Source organism: Numenius arquata, chromosome 7 (genome assembly GCF_964106895.1).
Source record: "Numenius arquata chromosome 7, bNumArq3.hap1.1, whole genome shotgun sequence".
Lineage (NCBI taxonomy): Eukaryota > Metazoa > Chordata > Aves > Charadriiformes > Scolopacidae > Numenius > Numenius arquata.
Window position 1 is genome coordinate 63,139,439 of NC_133582.1, and position 16,564 is coordinate 63,156,002.

General features: G+C 38.6%; 1 protein-coding gene across 3 annotated transcripts in view; it reads right to left on the reverse strand.

Annotated features, from left to right (window-relative positions):
- ANKIB1 (ankyrin repeat and IBR domain containing 1) overlaps nucleotides 1-16,564 on the reverse strand; it is an 89,721-nt gene that overhangs the window by 16,594 nt on the left and 56,563 nt on the right. For all 3 annotated transcript variants that reach the window (XM_074150260.1, XM_074150259.1, XM_074150261.1), the window contains exons 5-11: nucleotides 14,371-14,488; nucleotides 11,294-11,502; nucleotides 9,145-9,233; nucleotides 7,280-7,424; nucleotides 5,776-5,942; nucleotides 1,748-1,836; nucleotides 619-749 (exon numbers count right to left, since the gene is read on the reverse strand). In XM_074150260.1, coding sequence (XP_074006361.1) covers nucleotides 619-749; nucleotides 1,748-1,836; nucleotides 5,776-5,942; nucleotides 7,280-7,424; nucleotides 9,145-9,233; nucleotides 11,294-11,502; nucleotides 14,371-14,488 — 948 coding nt within the window. The remainder of the gene's footprint in view (nucleotides 1-618; nucleotides 750-1,747; nucleotides 1,837-5,775; nucleotides 5,943-7,279; nucleotides 7,425-9,144; nucleotides 9,234-11,293; nucleotides 11,503-14,370; nucleotides 14,489-16,564) is intronic.

Consider the following 16,564-nt stretch of genomic DNA (forward strand, 5'->3'; position numbering starts at 1 on the left):
TGATACTGAACTCATGGCAAAAAATATTTTTTCTATTTTGGTAGCATCATAGTGCAAACTCATGACTAATTTTTTGGCGGCTGTCACCAGTAAGTTTCTTTTGGAATTACTCTTTGCTGTCTTTTCATCCCTACTGATTAATTCCTGTTTACAGTTTTCCGTTAAATCTTCTCTGTTTTATTGCTATGTTAGAGAAACAAAGCCAAAGAAAAAAGTAGTAAGGCAAAGCCTTCGTTAGAGCTTACCATTCCTTAAAATGTTTAATCTTCTGCCAACTAAAAATGTTCTTTTTCTTCTACATTATTAATGATGATTAAACTATCAATTATTTCTCTTTCCTTAAGTTTCACACTGTATTGCCAGTAATTCTGAGGTGTTTACAAAACGTAGATCATTACAGAGTTCACCTGCCGGCCAAAGAGATTACACGATGTATTAAACATTTTCTGAATACCTGTAACCTGCCATTTGGCCACTGGCAAATTATCTAACTCCTACAACGGGCTCCATTAAAGCTCCGGCACGACTCCTCAGAGGTTCGGGATGTCTGTGCTCCCGAAAGGCACATGTGGCCCCGGTTACGGTTTCACAACACGTTTTATGAGGGGCCTTTCTCACCTTTGCACATTGCATGTGGTTGCAGCCCTCGTTCTTCTGAATCGGGGATTTGCAGTTGGCGCACGGTTTGGAGTTCGTTAGTAACCACAGGCAATTGGCAGCATCTTCATAGGCCTCACTCACCCCCACAACTTCGTCAGGGCGACAGGAGGATACGGAGCGTGTGAAAACAGAGAAGTTAAAATGGTACTTCGGTAATCTTTTGTGAAAATCAGATTATGAAAGATATATGTTTACCTGTTTCTTAACAGAATATTGTAATTCTTCACTGTATATACTTCTCACAAATATAAACGTACATATTTTCTAATTTATACATATTATATATAATATTATTACTCATATTATTTCCACACATACTTCTACATAAATTTATATGTATTATATATGAAATTTATAATATATAAATGAGAAAACACATATGTGAGAAAAATTGGCATAGTTTGACAAAGTATGGTGTATTTTGTCTCTTGATAAAATTTTCTATGCTTTCTGGAATATTTATAACATATTATGGGAAGGCTCTGAACTGTGGTAACCAAGTTAAGTTAGTTTTTATTCAAATTACTGTCAATCGTCAATTTCTTTTGTTAATGTTGACCAAGAAAATGTCTGTCCTGTGTAAACCCAACCCTTATTAGTTTTTTCAGTAAAAGTTATTTATCATCAAGCCATTCCCCACAACCCCCTTGCACTTCACCCTCAGCCTCACTATTATTATCACCTGTTGGCTTGAATTAGTTTTAAAGTACACAAACAACGGCATGGAACATGAGTCAAACAGAAGTGCAGACTGGGCTAAAAGATGTAAAATCGCCCAGGGCAAATGAAGTTATATTAAGGAATAAATCAATTAATTAATGAAACAAAGCTGAAGCAGAAGGGAAAAGAATCTTGTATGTCTTATCTGAACCTAACGTGGATTTATGGGGAGGAATGCCTGATATGCAGTTGAAATGTGAAGCAGCCCCTCATTGAGGGGTTTAATTTTCTTCCCTTTTTACCCTGCTTTTCAACCAATGTAGAGTTTTTACATAATGCAACTAAAAAATCCCTCTAAAACCAAAAAATAACAACAACAGCAAAAAAAATTAACTCCCCCCTTCCCCTTTCCTGGCACAACTCTTACGTTCTTCTGGTTTCATTTCAGATACTTTCTGTAGCCAGTCCTTCCAGGTCTGGCAGTCACAAGGTTCATGTGCTTCACCAAGACATTCCCTGAAAATGAAGGTGTACACACAATTACTTATCATTTAGAGACTTAAAGTTAAGTTTGGTTCAAGTTAAAAAATATGGAAACTTATCAAGACATGCTCAAACTTTAATTAAGTCAGGAAGATAAAAAGCCATCTAATTAACATTATTTCAAAATACTCTTAGACTACTTGCTCACAAACATAGATGATCAGTATTAAGATTAATAAAGAATTTAAATGAGACAGGAAAGGAAAAGAGCTTTTAAAAATTACAATCTGAAATAAATCAGCTGGTTTGCAGTTTGTTTGAGTTATGCCCGGGTACTATTTTAGTGCCACAGAAAGTGCTAGTATAGTTTCTGTGATAAAGGTAAACCAGAATAAAGAGATTATCCAAAACTAGGTCGTTTGCTGTACCCGAGATGCATTTTATGCAGAATTACTTGCATCTATTCAGTTGTAATAATTAATCTTTAACTAGAATCAAGCTTTCAATCTGGAAGAAGATCCAAGCCCTTCAACACAGCATTAAGTATTTATGGTTGTTTACTGTTTCCACTGGTCTCTTAAACGGGGGCTTTAACTTAGTTACACGGACACAGTGGAGAAATGAGTCCCTTGAGCTTCTCTTGAAGCTGCCCCTGGCTTTGAGGATGGCGCTCACTACTACACCCCGGCAGATATACCGCTTCCAGATGGTGCTTCAGTGTAGACGTATCAATATAAACTCTGGATTTTTAAGGACTCCCTTTTTTACTGAAGTAACAGCAAATAGTCTCAGACATCTGCCACATCAAACAAAACAATTCAGAGGGAGTATATTTCAGATGGGCACCAGCTGCATCAGAGCACACGCAAGTTTTCTGCAGACCCAGTGGTGACCTGCTCTCTGCAGCGCAGATTCAGAGGCTACATCAATGCCCTTTGGGTCACTGCTGTCCTCGTCTTAAGCAGGGACAAAGAAAATGCTACAACAACAGTTTTCAACTTTTTTTCCCACTATCTAATCTGCTACCAAACAAGCTTAAATTCACTACACAAGGATCTCTGGTTTGAAGATGCTTAAGACCTGTAGGTGGGACAGACTGCACGGGAACGAGTAACCAGTCTGAGATAATGCAATCTCAGCCCTGGCTGACAACGGACGCCCTTCGGTTCCGTACAGCACCGTAGTGCACGTAAACCCGTGACTTCCAGAGAGCCAAGGCCTCGCACACAGTGTGTGTTCCCAGAAAGGATTGAAACTAGCAAAAATTAACTTAAACAAACTCAGTTCCAAGTTAAAAGCTGATTAATCAATCTCTCAGTGGGCACAGGGAAGGTTGTGTCTCTGATGTTTTCAAATTTGTAAATATGCAGTTTTTTAACGAAGCGCAATCATATATAAATCTTGTACCTATATCTGGATCTATGCGACAGTCACAACAGAGTGTTAAAGAACAACTTCTCATGGAGGAATTTCTTTTCTCAGCCCACTCCAAAACAAGTATTTTTATATTGGGATGTCATTTTACTGGCGTAAGAGCATTGAGCCTATCGCTCATAAAACTTTGTATGAAACACGTTTTGGATGGAGACCCTGACAGCACTGAACGAAGGGAACTAAGGTCAAAGGGCTGTGACCATTAACAGCGCCAGCCTTCCCGGAGCGCCTCCCGCCCCGCTCGGCGGGATAGTGTATTGGAAGGTGCGGTACGTACTCATAAAATTGCAGCAAGTTTCAACCAGTTAAAATTCATGCAAGGGCTAAAAGCATCATCCAAGAAGAACGCAGTTCTGGATTTTCTTTCCCCTCATGATAATATTTCCATCATATGATTAATTTTGAATCAAAACAGCAGAGCACTGTTGCAATGCATAATTGGCTTCCCAAATGCACCTGAAGAGATGTCTGTCCCACAGAACAAGACTCTGCCCCTTGTCTCCACCTGGATGAAGGCAGTGAGGACAAACGGTGCAGAACTCCGTGTGCACTGTCTGCTGTGACTATTTTCCAGAAATCACTAAAAGTCCTTGTGCTTCTGAAGCAGCATGAAGAGGCTCTAATACGTTGGAAGTATCTGATAATACACAGATGTAGGATTTGTGCAGAGTTTTCATCTGTACTACATTTAAACATCTCACAATGCTTTTTCTGACAGGGGATAGAATTTTGTGTTTGTCACAACAGACTACGTTTTGCTGAAGGCACTGTTAGTGGTGGGTAATGAAAAATGAGTAAATTCTAAGGAACTCTGTATTTAAGAGGAACATTCCTACTTCCACATTAAAAAAAAAAAAAAAAAAAGAAAATAAATTGCTCAATACACTCAGAACTTTCTTTATAAGCAGGAAGGCTATAGATCCAAAAAAAGCAAGTGATTATCTAGTGGTTGGCTGGAGTTTTCTAATACATAAATTCTGAAGAATCTCTCACTAAATGCAGTATGAATTGCTATTACAATGTCTAAGCTGCAGATTACCTGAGTAAAATTGCAGAACTGACATAAGTATGGAACTGTGGGACGTGTTGATTGAACTTTAAAGATATAAAGAAAGCTCCCTTTAAGCACGGAGTAATGATGAAAACCCTCTGAACTGAGAACACACTTTCTTTTTCTTCAGAGGAACTCATTCACGCACGGGGTTTTTGCTCTGTAAGACTGACACAGCTCTCCTTGGCAAATGGCTCTGATTTACAGTCCTGCATGACGCTGTGGCTGACAGCAGAACTTCCTTGCCATTGCTGGAACTCTTCGTTCACGTTTGTGGGGAAGGAAAAAAGGCCTTGGAAAGGCCTTCTTGGACACGTTGCTGCTAAAATGAGGTCTTTTTCAAGACCTTAAAGGTATTTGCTTGTGCGGTATCTCAAAGCATTAACATAAAAAGAACATTCAGAAATATTATCAGAAAACATAAAAAAGATATTTCTTATAAAAATTAGGCACTCAGAGGACACTCTGGGGAGCTAGTACATTCAGCCCATGTAAAGGAAGCAGAAGCTGCCAATGTCTGAAGGACCATGTCAATATTACACTAAAGTGGTCTCAAGCTCTGTCCTTTGAGTTAACGGAAAAAGTGATTCTCTGTCTGTAACCAGAAGCAAGGATGAGAGGATGGTACCTTCTTGTGGAATAGTACTAAGGTTTGTTATATGTTCATTGGTAAAAAACGTTTTCTGGTTTGTTTCTACAGGATTTGTTTCTTTCCAAGTTCTTCATCCATTGTGAACAACCTCTTTCTGAGAAGTTCTGTTTTCTGGCTTTTGTGGTTGTTTCGTTATGTCTGCTTTCCTCTTGTTCCTTCTTCCTTTCCATTCATATGGGTAAAGAACTAAAATCAGAAGCACCTTTCATTAAAAGTCTTATGATATTTGGAATCAAGCAGATTATTCGGGATCTCTTCTTGCATCATGATTTCAATTGGAAAACAAAAAGGATTACTCAGCTTGTCTGATTGTCTATACCCTTTGTTGACCCTTTTTGATTTTCCAGCAGCAAAAAGGATATCCCACTACAATAGTCCTAAACTGTCAGACAACATAAAGAAAAAGTGCTGATCCTGAAGTGAAACAATGATTGGAGTGACCCTGCAAACAGAACAGCTGTCTATGAACCAAAAGGTCCTCCACAGTCCTGTTTAAACTCCAGGTTCTTTGAGGTGATTTTACCAAAATTCAGAAAAAGCTAGAACTGGCCAATTTTCTGTGCTACAATTCAGCATGTGCGGTGTTTCAGTTATACTACAACTATCCAGACAAACACAAAAATCCCCCTTCTCTGCCCCGTCAGAGCAGCACATCACAACACTCCTCACTGCTGTTTTGCCACATGAGGTCATTTTGTGCGTGGGTACAGGACAGCACCTCACATACCATCCCACACAAATGTTTCTTGCACACTTGGTTCTAAGCGGGACTTTTTAATTTATCCCTGGAACAGCAGTGACTGTGAGTTTATGTAGATAAGGTTGCAGTACTGACCAGCAGAAAAGATGTCCTTTTCCACAGTCTACAGCAGGGGCTTTTAGCATGGGGAAACTAAGCGTATCCGATCCCGATGAATTCGATCCTTGTCTTGTGAGCCTTACTGCTCTTTCACAGCCCGGTATAGGACACCATTTAATAGCAGGATTATTTTCAACAAAGGCCTGGGGGGGAAAAAAGGAAAATATTTTACTACATAAGATCAGAGTTCACCATCAATATAAAACATTCTGTGTTCATAATCTTCCTTTGAAGGAACAAAGCCAAAAAGCGTAAGGACAACCTTGTAGCTACTTTGATAGGCTTTTAAAAAGTTATAAAACAGGAATAACTTAATCTCCACCTTATTTTTTTTTTTAATAACAACAGTGCTCCAGACTTACGCTAAGATGCAAATGACTTGCATCCCAAACAAAATGTTCAACGTGTGCAAGACAATTCCTTTGTCATATGGCTTACTGTAAACTTCCAGTATATAGGCACTGGCAATGCACCCAGAGCCAACTCTTGCAGTTGAAAAGAACTAAAACCTTATTGATTAAAACAAAAATCCCACAATGTATCCCACCCACAATAAACTTGAAATCAGAACTAGACTAACTCAGGAATTTACCTCCAATCTTTTTTGGTTAATGTAGCGGGTCTTCTTTTGTAAAACTTATATCTAATAAATGAGGAGGAAAAAGAACTTTCACTGCTTTGCTTCAAGCCTATGCTGATCACCAGCCACTTGAAATATGAAGATGTAAAAGATTAATCTGACCTGGTCCTTTAATTTGCATCTTACTGTGTATGAGTCTCTTACTGTGTATTAAAGAGACTTGTCAGACTTTTGCCCTGGCACCACCGATGAAGCAGTACATTACCTCAAAGACCAGTTCATTACTACACTAGTATAAAAGGAAAGGGACGAATTAAAAGATTGGTTTTAAAAACAAGTTGCAATGATGGAAATAAATGTATTAAAAAATCAAACAGGAAAACCAAATCAAGGTTTTCCTACTTCCCTTCCTATATATAGCAATCATAACAAGCATTGGATGGGAAAAAAAAGTAATTCACTTGTACTAATAAATTTTTTAAATGGAAACAGGCACTATTTCTGAATGTAAACAGTCTCTTGGTAATAAAAATAATCCAAAAACTCTTACAATTTTAGATTGCCAACACAAACAAGTCTGGCTGATTAAAAGCTTCGTATCACCTGTTACGAACATTAGTTCGATCAAATAATTTTATTAATGTTGCATTAGGTTACACATTATAGAAGTATTGAATTTGTGCTTAAGGAATAAATGTAACGCTCTTTCTTTTTTCTCAGTGGTATATCAAACACTGATATTATGACATATAAGACATCCAGTAATTCAGTGTACATATTAATTTATTAATTTCTACTGGGAAAGTTACAGATACATTGCAGCATTTCACACAGAAGTTGTAAGTTATTTTTTATAAAACTAATATGGTTCAAGAGTACAAGAACAGTTTGATAATTTACCTTGATGTCAAATTGAAGGTATCTTTTGTCCATCTCCTTGGAAACCACACTTTCTATGATGTCTACAGGCACAAGCTGGAAACAATCATATGCTGGGCAAAAAATGTTGTGAGCTTCACCCTCCTGAATTTTCAGATTCAAAAATCTGCCAGAATTTTGTCAGTCAGTATTTGTGAATAAAAAGTAAAAATTAAAAGGCTGCTGAATACTTTATACTAGGTTCACATATATTCACATTAGTCAATTTTTAAACAAAGAATAGGAAGTGTCCCTTTCTGCTCAGAAGGGCTACAGATTTGATGAAGAACATCATTATAAAAAAAAAGAAAAAAGACTGCCATGGTTCAAAAGTGAGCACCATCAGCTACACTGAGCCCTATCTGTTTGTGGTTTCCATCCTTGCCATTTATCAGACAGCTGTGCAATATTTAATTAAACTGAGCATTACTTCTAACTTAAATCAGAAATGGAACATGTAAGTGTAATTAATCTAAGAAATAATTAATTTGATATGCAATTAATTTTTACAACTGTGCTAGTCAAAATAGGTCTGCTCTTGGAAACAAATTTCTAAATGGAGACCTTTATAGTCCCTAAGCACCAGAATGCGAGGCAGAAGGAGCACAGAGATCTGCTGAAAGCGGACTTGAACTAGCAGCGCACAAGGCTGCGTAGTTTAAAAGCTGTAATTTACTAATCTGACATCATGGATGACACTCATCTCATCTAACTTTAATCTTCTAAAGGACAGGCTAGTCTAAGTTAGTCACCTGGGATCCTTTAATAGTTAAGGTAAAGAAAGTTGCCAACTCATCCCATCTTAGAGTCATATCTTAGAAGGGGCTAACAGTCCTGGCTATGAGCCGAGTGACTTAGGGATGACTGGCTCAGAAAGATGAATCCCACCCTGGATGTGCCACCCCAAGCACTTGACATTGAGCTGTAGCTCTGAGCACAGGCACGAGTTGCAGCACACACAGTCCAGCACCCAAATTAGAAGCATCTTGTCAAGCCAGTGATCTCCTGGTGACTTCTACATCGTTGCGTAACCATTTGCAAGACAACAGAACTACTAATTTCCTTGCCACTGAAAAGAACTGCCTTCTAAAAGCTCATACGGAAGAGAAAGTGCTCTTCCCTAACACAGGACGACTGGGTTGGTATAAATCGGGCTGATGTGCAGCAGGACCAGCTGTGCTGCCACGGCACCGTCACCAGACACTACAGAGGAACCGTTCTAGTAGCACAATCTCCTGAATGGGGACAGGGATGAATATAACGGCACTGCATACAGACATATTTATTCCTGGGAAGTATGATTAATATTTATACCAGCATAATTATCCATGTCTAAGGTTTTTAGTAGCATGACTATTCTGACTTTAATAAAAAAAAGTAGTAACAAGAGCATTACGCTAACAGAACTTTTAAGCTAAATCTACTCCTCGGTTATTAGCCCTCAGCATAAGAAAGCTTTTTAATTGGTTTTCTGACTGGAAATGAATTTACGATGCCTGAGTTCAGTGTGCTAAACTAAGAGATGGAATTGAGCACGTGCTCAATTTAGAATAGGTAAACCCCAGCGCCGGCAGCACCACATACACTGAGCAAGCGAAGCACAGGCTCATCTATTCACACACAGGCTTTAAACATTGGCTTAAGAGTTTTGCTGAATCAGGACCAAAACAAGCATTATGTGAGCCTAAAACAGCTGACGGCCACTTAAATATTCAATAGGGTCAAACCAGAAACTCTTTGAAACCCACACAGTACTTTAACATTAGCTGTTTACAGTCTCTGTCCTTTCCTCTTCAAAATGGGAAGTGAGAAAGTTTCTCAGAAGATAGAAAAGGGCATATACTCACGCCTCCCAGCACGCTCTGCAGAAGTCGTGCCCACAAGGCATATCCACTGGGTCTTCAAATACAGAAATATTACACATACAAATGCCACACTGTAGATGAAAAAAGTACTTCTGATTAAGAATGCTCTAAAGCCATTCATATTGTTAGCGGGACAAGTTACGTTGGAAAATCTCAGCAAAAATTTAAAGAAGTGCTCAGTAGGGGAAAAAAACCTTAACTGTAACCAGAAAAAAAAAGCTATTTAAGCTATAGAAATAGAAATGGGAAAGATGAGGTATCCCTGTTTCTCTACCTCCCCATGCAAACAGCACATTTTGGGGTGCCTTCCATCGTGTCCTACAGCTCAGCAAGTCCTTCACCCTGCGGAGCGCTGGGACCTCAAAGTTAGAGTTCGAGGGACAAAAGGGACCTGAATTTTTCATCAGCTTCACAGGCAGCCAGAAATGGAGTTTGGAGATGACAGAGGCTACGGGAAACATTCAGCATCTCACACAATCAGGTCCAAATCAAGGCAGAGCAATTTGGTTGTGCAACAGCAGCAACTATTTTAAGTAATGATCTACATGAATACTATTTTTTTAAAATACTTTGAGGCTTTAGATTAAAATAAAGAATAAGTTAAGCTCCAAATATTCCAGCAGAAGATACCGCTGCTGAATTTTATACAACTCAGTACTACAGAAAAAACAACACTGAATATTAAGACTTTTACTCTCAAAACCTATGGATGAAAACCCAGAAAAGTTGGCTTTAAAGTGTAAAAACTGATGAGGGCACTTATTGTTGTTTCAGTCATTTCAGCTTATTGTCTTGCCAAAATTAAGTATTTTAGAAATTGACAATGCATCAAAAATGTTCACTATAAAATTTACACAAGTTTTCAATTTTGTTTAAAATGTAACTTTAAAATAAGGAATTTCATGAAGCCGTGAGTTCAAAATATCAAGTACAGAACATTTAATGGCAGGGCTTTAATTATAAGAGGATGTAAATGCAAAATCTGAAAAGGAGCTTTATAGTTTGTGGTTTTATTTTATCTACTGCTTTTAGTTTTCATTTCCTGCCAAAATGAGAGACTTCAGAAAAATATGTATTATTTCATAAACAAGATTTTGAAAATATTATCTTGATATCTCTTTATAAGATTTCTAATCGAACAGGAATACTAACTCTATAACCTTGGATTTGGATATAGACACCCCAGATCTAGAAAGGCAATCGTGATCCAAGCCTGCATCCCTGGCTTATGGACCATCAATGACAAACAAAACACACAATGTAAAACTGAAAACAAGTAGTCTTTCATTGCACACTTTAATTAGGAAACATTCCTGGACAGTATTTAACTGCTCATGTGAATAAATGTACGATAACATCATTCCTTCTATATAGCTTCTTTTTCAGCATTTTAGAAATAAAGAAATAAAAGATTTCTACGCAGGAATGCAAAAATCTTAATTTTAATACGAGATCTAGGGATGATCCATTTGCAAGACTGCATATAATAATTCTAGAAAAATGCTTAGGTCACGGAGCAAAAGTTTTCCAATGCTGCAGCTGCGGATTATTAAAAAGAGAACTCTGTCTTCCCAAAGAACCACACTGAGTTTAATGAAAGGCACTTTCATATTTCAAATTTGCAATAGCCTGGTAAACTGCCTGCAGCAGCCCACACATAGTAAAAGTAACTGTAAGCTTACAGTACACTAGGAGGCTGACATTTCAGAATGCAGACAAAGAGAATTTTGTTTTCTAAAGAAAAAAATTTCAAAAGGCAGGGTTCCCAGCAGTGAGTACATCCAGGGAAATGGAGACAGCGAGAGTGAACATCTTGGTGAGCGGGAGAGGAGAAGAGCAGCTCAAAAGAGCCGAATGCCCCGATGTGCCTGTAGCTGGCTGGAACTCTGGTTTGTGGGTGACAGCCGAGGTGAAAGGAAAGTGCTTTATACCAGGCAGATGCTCAACTGTATTATTATGCAGAGTGCCTGAGGTGCCAACAACTCCTCTGCCCAGCACTCCGGGAAGAGAAACACTTCAGACCCTGACAAAGGTATTTTCGGAATGAGAGGAGGAGGCAGCTCCCCCCTCGGCGTAGGTGTGCTATGTTTAGAAACAAGCTCTTTTGCTTCAGATCTATTTATAAACTTACCACAGCTGTCTCCAGGTCTCCTGGCGAAGGGCTGATTTCATCCGGGGAGGTTACGGAGGAGCGGGTGGTGCGCGGGGTGCGCGGGGACGGGAGCGTGTCCCAGGCGTTGTACCCACTTGGGGGGGGAGTGGGCATCTGCACCCCGGAGCGCTGGCAGCAGTTCTCCGGGTTAGACATCCACGCCTCCAGCAGCTTCTCCCTGTCCCAGTCTTCAATAAACACACAGAGACAGGAAATTATGCGGCTGACAATGTTTTAAATACATTTTGCAACTGCATCCTCGAAAGAATATATAAACACTAAGCTAAAACATTTTGGAAAGAAATAAATACGGTAAAGGGTAAGTGAATGGAACTTTAGACATTAAATTTTAGGGAACACATTCCAAGATAATACATAATGCAACGTATGCATACATTGTAAATAATTGCATCACAAGCATCTCCTTTCCCTGTAATATCAGTCTTAAATAAAATTATTTTTATTATTTATTTATAGCAATTGTAAATTTCCCACTGGAAACTCAATGTTACTAACCAAAAGATCTGTGCTAATTTTATTGAATTTTAGATTTCATCAGAAAAAGATAAATAGTATCCCTATACTGTATTAATGCTGGACAAAAAAAAAAGTAAGTGTTCTACGCACTGAACTTAGTAAAAATACTGCCCGTCAAGTATCGATTGCTATCATACTAAAATCCCCTATCATACTAAAAGAAGCCTTTGAGCTGGAGACTGAACAGGTGCTTACTTATCTAAGCTAAAACATATTATGGGCTAGTTTAATTGCATTTATTTAAAGACATGGACCCTGAACATATTTACACTTCAAAAATTATAAATACTATTAGCATTTTTCAAATCCCCCTGAGCTTACAATCCTTCAGAGGGGAGCTGACTGATGCTAAGATACAGAAAAAAATTGCTAAAAGTTTTCTTGAGCTCCTTTGTTTCTACTGTTATCTTTAAAATTACCCCGGGTTAGCACATCCTACTAAATGGATTCTACTGTGTTTTCTTTACTAACTTATGAGTTTTAGTGAAATATGAAGTACTTATATTTGCTGAATTGCCTCTCTTTTATCCTGAAATCAGCTGCTTCAAGAGAAACAGGAACTTGAAAAAGTACCTGTAGAAAAACCATTATTTGTTTTCACGACTGCCATAATAACATTGTTCTTATCCCGTCTCTAACATCTACACGCTTCTGTCTCTTAATTAAAAAGAAAAAAAGAAAAATACACTCAACTCTTACAGTCTGTGTCAGTAAATTGATATAGTTGTATGATAAAAAAAACAAAGTTTGTTATATTAAATATAACATGTCTGTAAACTATTAAAAGGACTATGTAAGAATGATCTTTCCAAGAATTTAAAACAGCTTTTCATAAATTAAGTGTGAATTACATTAAGGCTTCACATTATTCTTTCATGAATTTCAAGATTAAATGCAAAAACTTTACAATTTGGCATTTGATGTTTCCCGATTGTCTAAGCCTTTGTAATAGCTCAGTTATACCCTTCACTAGGCTGAAGCAATTCTATGCCTTCATTTAAAATAAAATAAATTCTGTTTTAATAATTTCCAGTACATGACTGCAGCTACAGGCAAAACAGTTGACTTTCTCGTGACTTGCACGTTGTCTGTGCTTCTCTCTCCACACTGGCCAGTTGCATTAAGCTACCGCTACACCACTGCGGCAACATCAGAAGAATGACCTTTCCAACGCAGACTGATTTCTTCTCAACTTTCAGTTCCTGCTTGCAAGATACTGGAGACATTTCTGCACAGTTTACATCTACCTCACTGCTTTTGGACTTACTATGGACTGTGCTGTGTGTTTAAACAGTATATTGCCATCATTTTCTTCTTCAAAATATCTGCACAGCTTACAGAATCTGCCTACCCACTTAGTCAATAATTTAGTAATATTTGGCCTTAATGAGAGTATTCAGAGAATCCAAAATAGCATTCAAATACTGCACATACTATAAATACATGTTAAGAATTAAACAAATAATCAACATTAGAAAACATACATGCAAAGACTGTGCCTTCAATATCATCAGACTGGCACAAGCCAGTTCACTTCATCCAACGTTTAAAGGAACACAAATACCAACTACTGAGAATAATGTAAAAGAGATGAGTTTCAAGTATCGCACCTCCTCATCAAAGTCTGCTAAACCTTAAGGCTTTCCAACTGTATTTCCTTTTTTCACTTTTCCCTCTCCCTTTTATTTTCACAAGGAGCCCACAAAAAATATTAGGGTATGAAAGTGTAATCCAGCAGCGTAGTGCCGAGCACCCAAACCACTCCCTGCCTGAGCAGCTCCTCCGGCAGGCAGTCACCATGCCCCGCTCCATGAGCACGAGTTCTGAGTCACCAAATCAAAGCCTGGAGCTTCCACTCAGTTTCAGAGATACTTTTGTGTGGAGCGAACACACCGAATTCAGTACATCCCCATTCCGACAACCCCAGTTTGAATTACACAAGAGCACAGACTGATTTCAGTGAAATTAAACCAGTTACAGATATAGGTACAGAAAAGTATTCCTTGTATTAAAAGAGTAACTATAAAAATTCTTCAAAGGACATACACTCGTCTGCTTTAAAACCCAAGGCAATTTCCAACCATTTATTACAATTATTACTACAGACTGCTTCTATTGCAACAATAAATAAATAAAATTTGATCCAGCTTTACACACAAATATATAGCGGCAGAAAACCAACAGTCTGAAAAATGAATGAATGAATTTGACACATAAAACCATGGAAGTTCTACTTCTGTGTCTCTCACTGAAACAGGAAAGCTCTGTTTCTCCACACGGAGCTAAAGTGTCTTCCATCACAATTCCCAGTTTGAATCACTTTCCCATCAGCTTCCCCACCTGCCCCAGTGCTCTCCGGCACACTGCAGCTGCACTCCTCTCCAAAGCACTGCGTGAACTGTTTCCTGGTATTTGATCAACTGCTACTTATCTTTTACTTGGAAATAAAAAGTAAACATACAACTGCAATTTTGATTTTGCTGAAAAGAGTTTATTTAGTCTTTAGGGTTTTGGATTACCATGTGCCCGAAGCAGAGCTTCTGCGGTAAAGAGCGGGGCCTGGAGCATGTCAGCAGATTCCACAATCAGCATATCCTTAAGCCTGCGCAGGTCCTGGAGTCTTAGCCCCTCGTACGGCTTTGAGAAGAAGAAGAAAGACAATTTACGTCCAGCAGTATCCTCCAGTTAGTCTCCAATTCCATATTAAAATGAAAACATTCAAAGCACTTCTACTGATTGTAACTCCAACTGTGAGGCAGTATGTGTTAAAATTTATTCATTGTGCAAACCAATGACCACAAAAAGCTACATCGAAACACTGTCGTTTTACAATATTTAGAGTATGATCCTCACACATTTCAAAATCTAAAAGACACTATCTCTAGGGTTCTCCATTATAGCTGGAGGCCATGGTCAATTTATGAACTAGCCTGACATTGACTCTCTCTCAAAAAAGCTAGATTTTGACAGAATCCACCTGAATTTTGACGTGATTAAACCTCAAATACTGTGGCATGGGTATGAGAATGCAAGACTAGATTTGAACTAAGGATTTCAGGGGAGAGCAAGAGAAAGGAAGGGTTAACGTACATTGCATATGGATCCTCTGACACCAACTTTATACATGAACTGAGATCTATTAACTTAGAATTGATCTGGAGGAGGATACATTGAGACACTAGATAGTAAGAAGGGATACATTTAAGAACAAAACCAGGTACAGGTCTTTTGGGGCAAAATGAACCCTCAGAGAAATGGAGAAGTCTGTCATGAACGGGACAGATGAGACATGCAGTTAGAGGTTCACAGAAGCAGGGAATGGTTGAAGTTGGGAGGGACCTGTGGGTGTCATTTGGTCCAACCCTCCTGCTCAAGCATGGCCACCCACAGCCAGATGCCCAGGACCGTGTCCAGATGGCTTTTGCATATTTCCAAGGTCGGGGATTCATTGTACATGGAGATGTCAAAACTCTCGTTGAGAAACAGTGACCAACACTGATGGCCGTACACAGTCAGAGCAGATCATCCATCTGCCTTCCCAGTCTGGAGCTCCATCCCCTTATTACAGAGTTTGAAAAAGGTCAAATTAGAAAAACAAAAAGGCAGTAATTTTAGACTTCTGAATTAGCTCCAGCCAAGATACTGGAGATGCATACACATGTCTTGCAGATTCCTTTTTAAAACTAGGAAAGGAAGAACATGACAGAAAATAATATATTTGTTAGTGTTGCACAGGGAAAATGCCCCAAAGGTAGAAAGAGCAAAACAAGTGGGAGGATACAGGCAGAGGATGGGTACAGAAAGGGTATGTAACAAAATTATTCTTATATGCACTGGTTTTATTTATATAAAGGATAGCTAACAAAAGATTTAAAGCATTTGACATAAAACTGACATGTGCTCAGGACTAATTAGGAACCTGGTCATCAATAGCAATTGTCGTCACCAATTTGGAGAAGGAAGGACACAGAGCAGCATCGATAACACAGACGACCACATTAAGACCATGCATCATTATTATTTACTACCTGTATTTTTAATTTATGTAGAGTGTGGTCTAGGACTCTCCAGTGCTAGATAATACGCACACACATGCATGCATACATACACAGGCACGAAGCAAAAGAGTGGTTCTGTCCTCAGAAGTTTACAATCTAAGTAAAAGTCTACTGTGCACATCACCCTTTGAGGATAACGAGCAGAAGGCAGAAGACATGGGGAGAATGGATACCCTGGGCTTCTAAATTATTTTGTTCTTTTGAGACACCTACTCTAAAAACATGGCATGCTTCCTACATTCTAGATATCATAATAAACTCTATAAAATGCATCTAAAAATATAACTGACTCCCACAAGGAACTCATCTGTTAGCTCGTCAATAAAATAAACAGGAATTTCTTGATACTAGAAACTTTGTGATCGGCAAGAGTAATGGGGCCGCAGCTCTGCGTTGGGTCTTTATCCTTCTTGAGAAAGCATGAGAAGCAGAAGAGAAATGGACTGTGAGCGTCCTGACCTTTATCTTGATTGCCCAACATCAGGGAGTTTCTGTACGTCCTTCCATTGCTGATCATGCATGACTCAGTAGAGGACAATCTGAACGTTAATGGCTTGCACTGAAATGAATCTGGGCCACTTGATTCATAGCACGCTGGAATTTGACTGACCTACTTAATTTCTTACAAAAGACATCATTTATAAAAACATGTCAG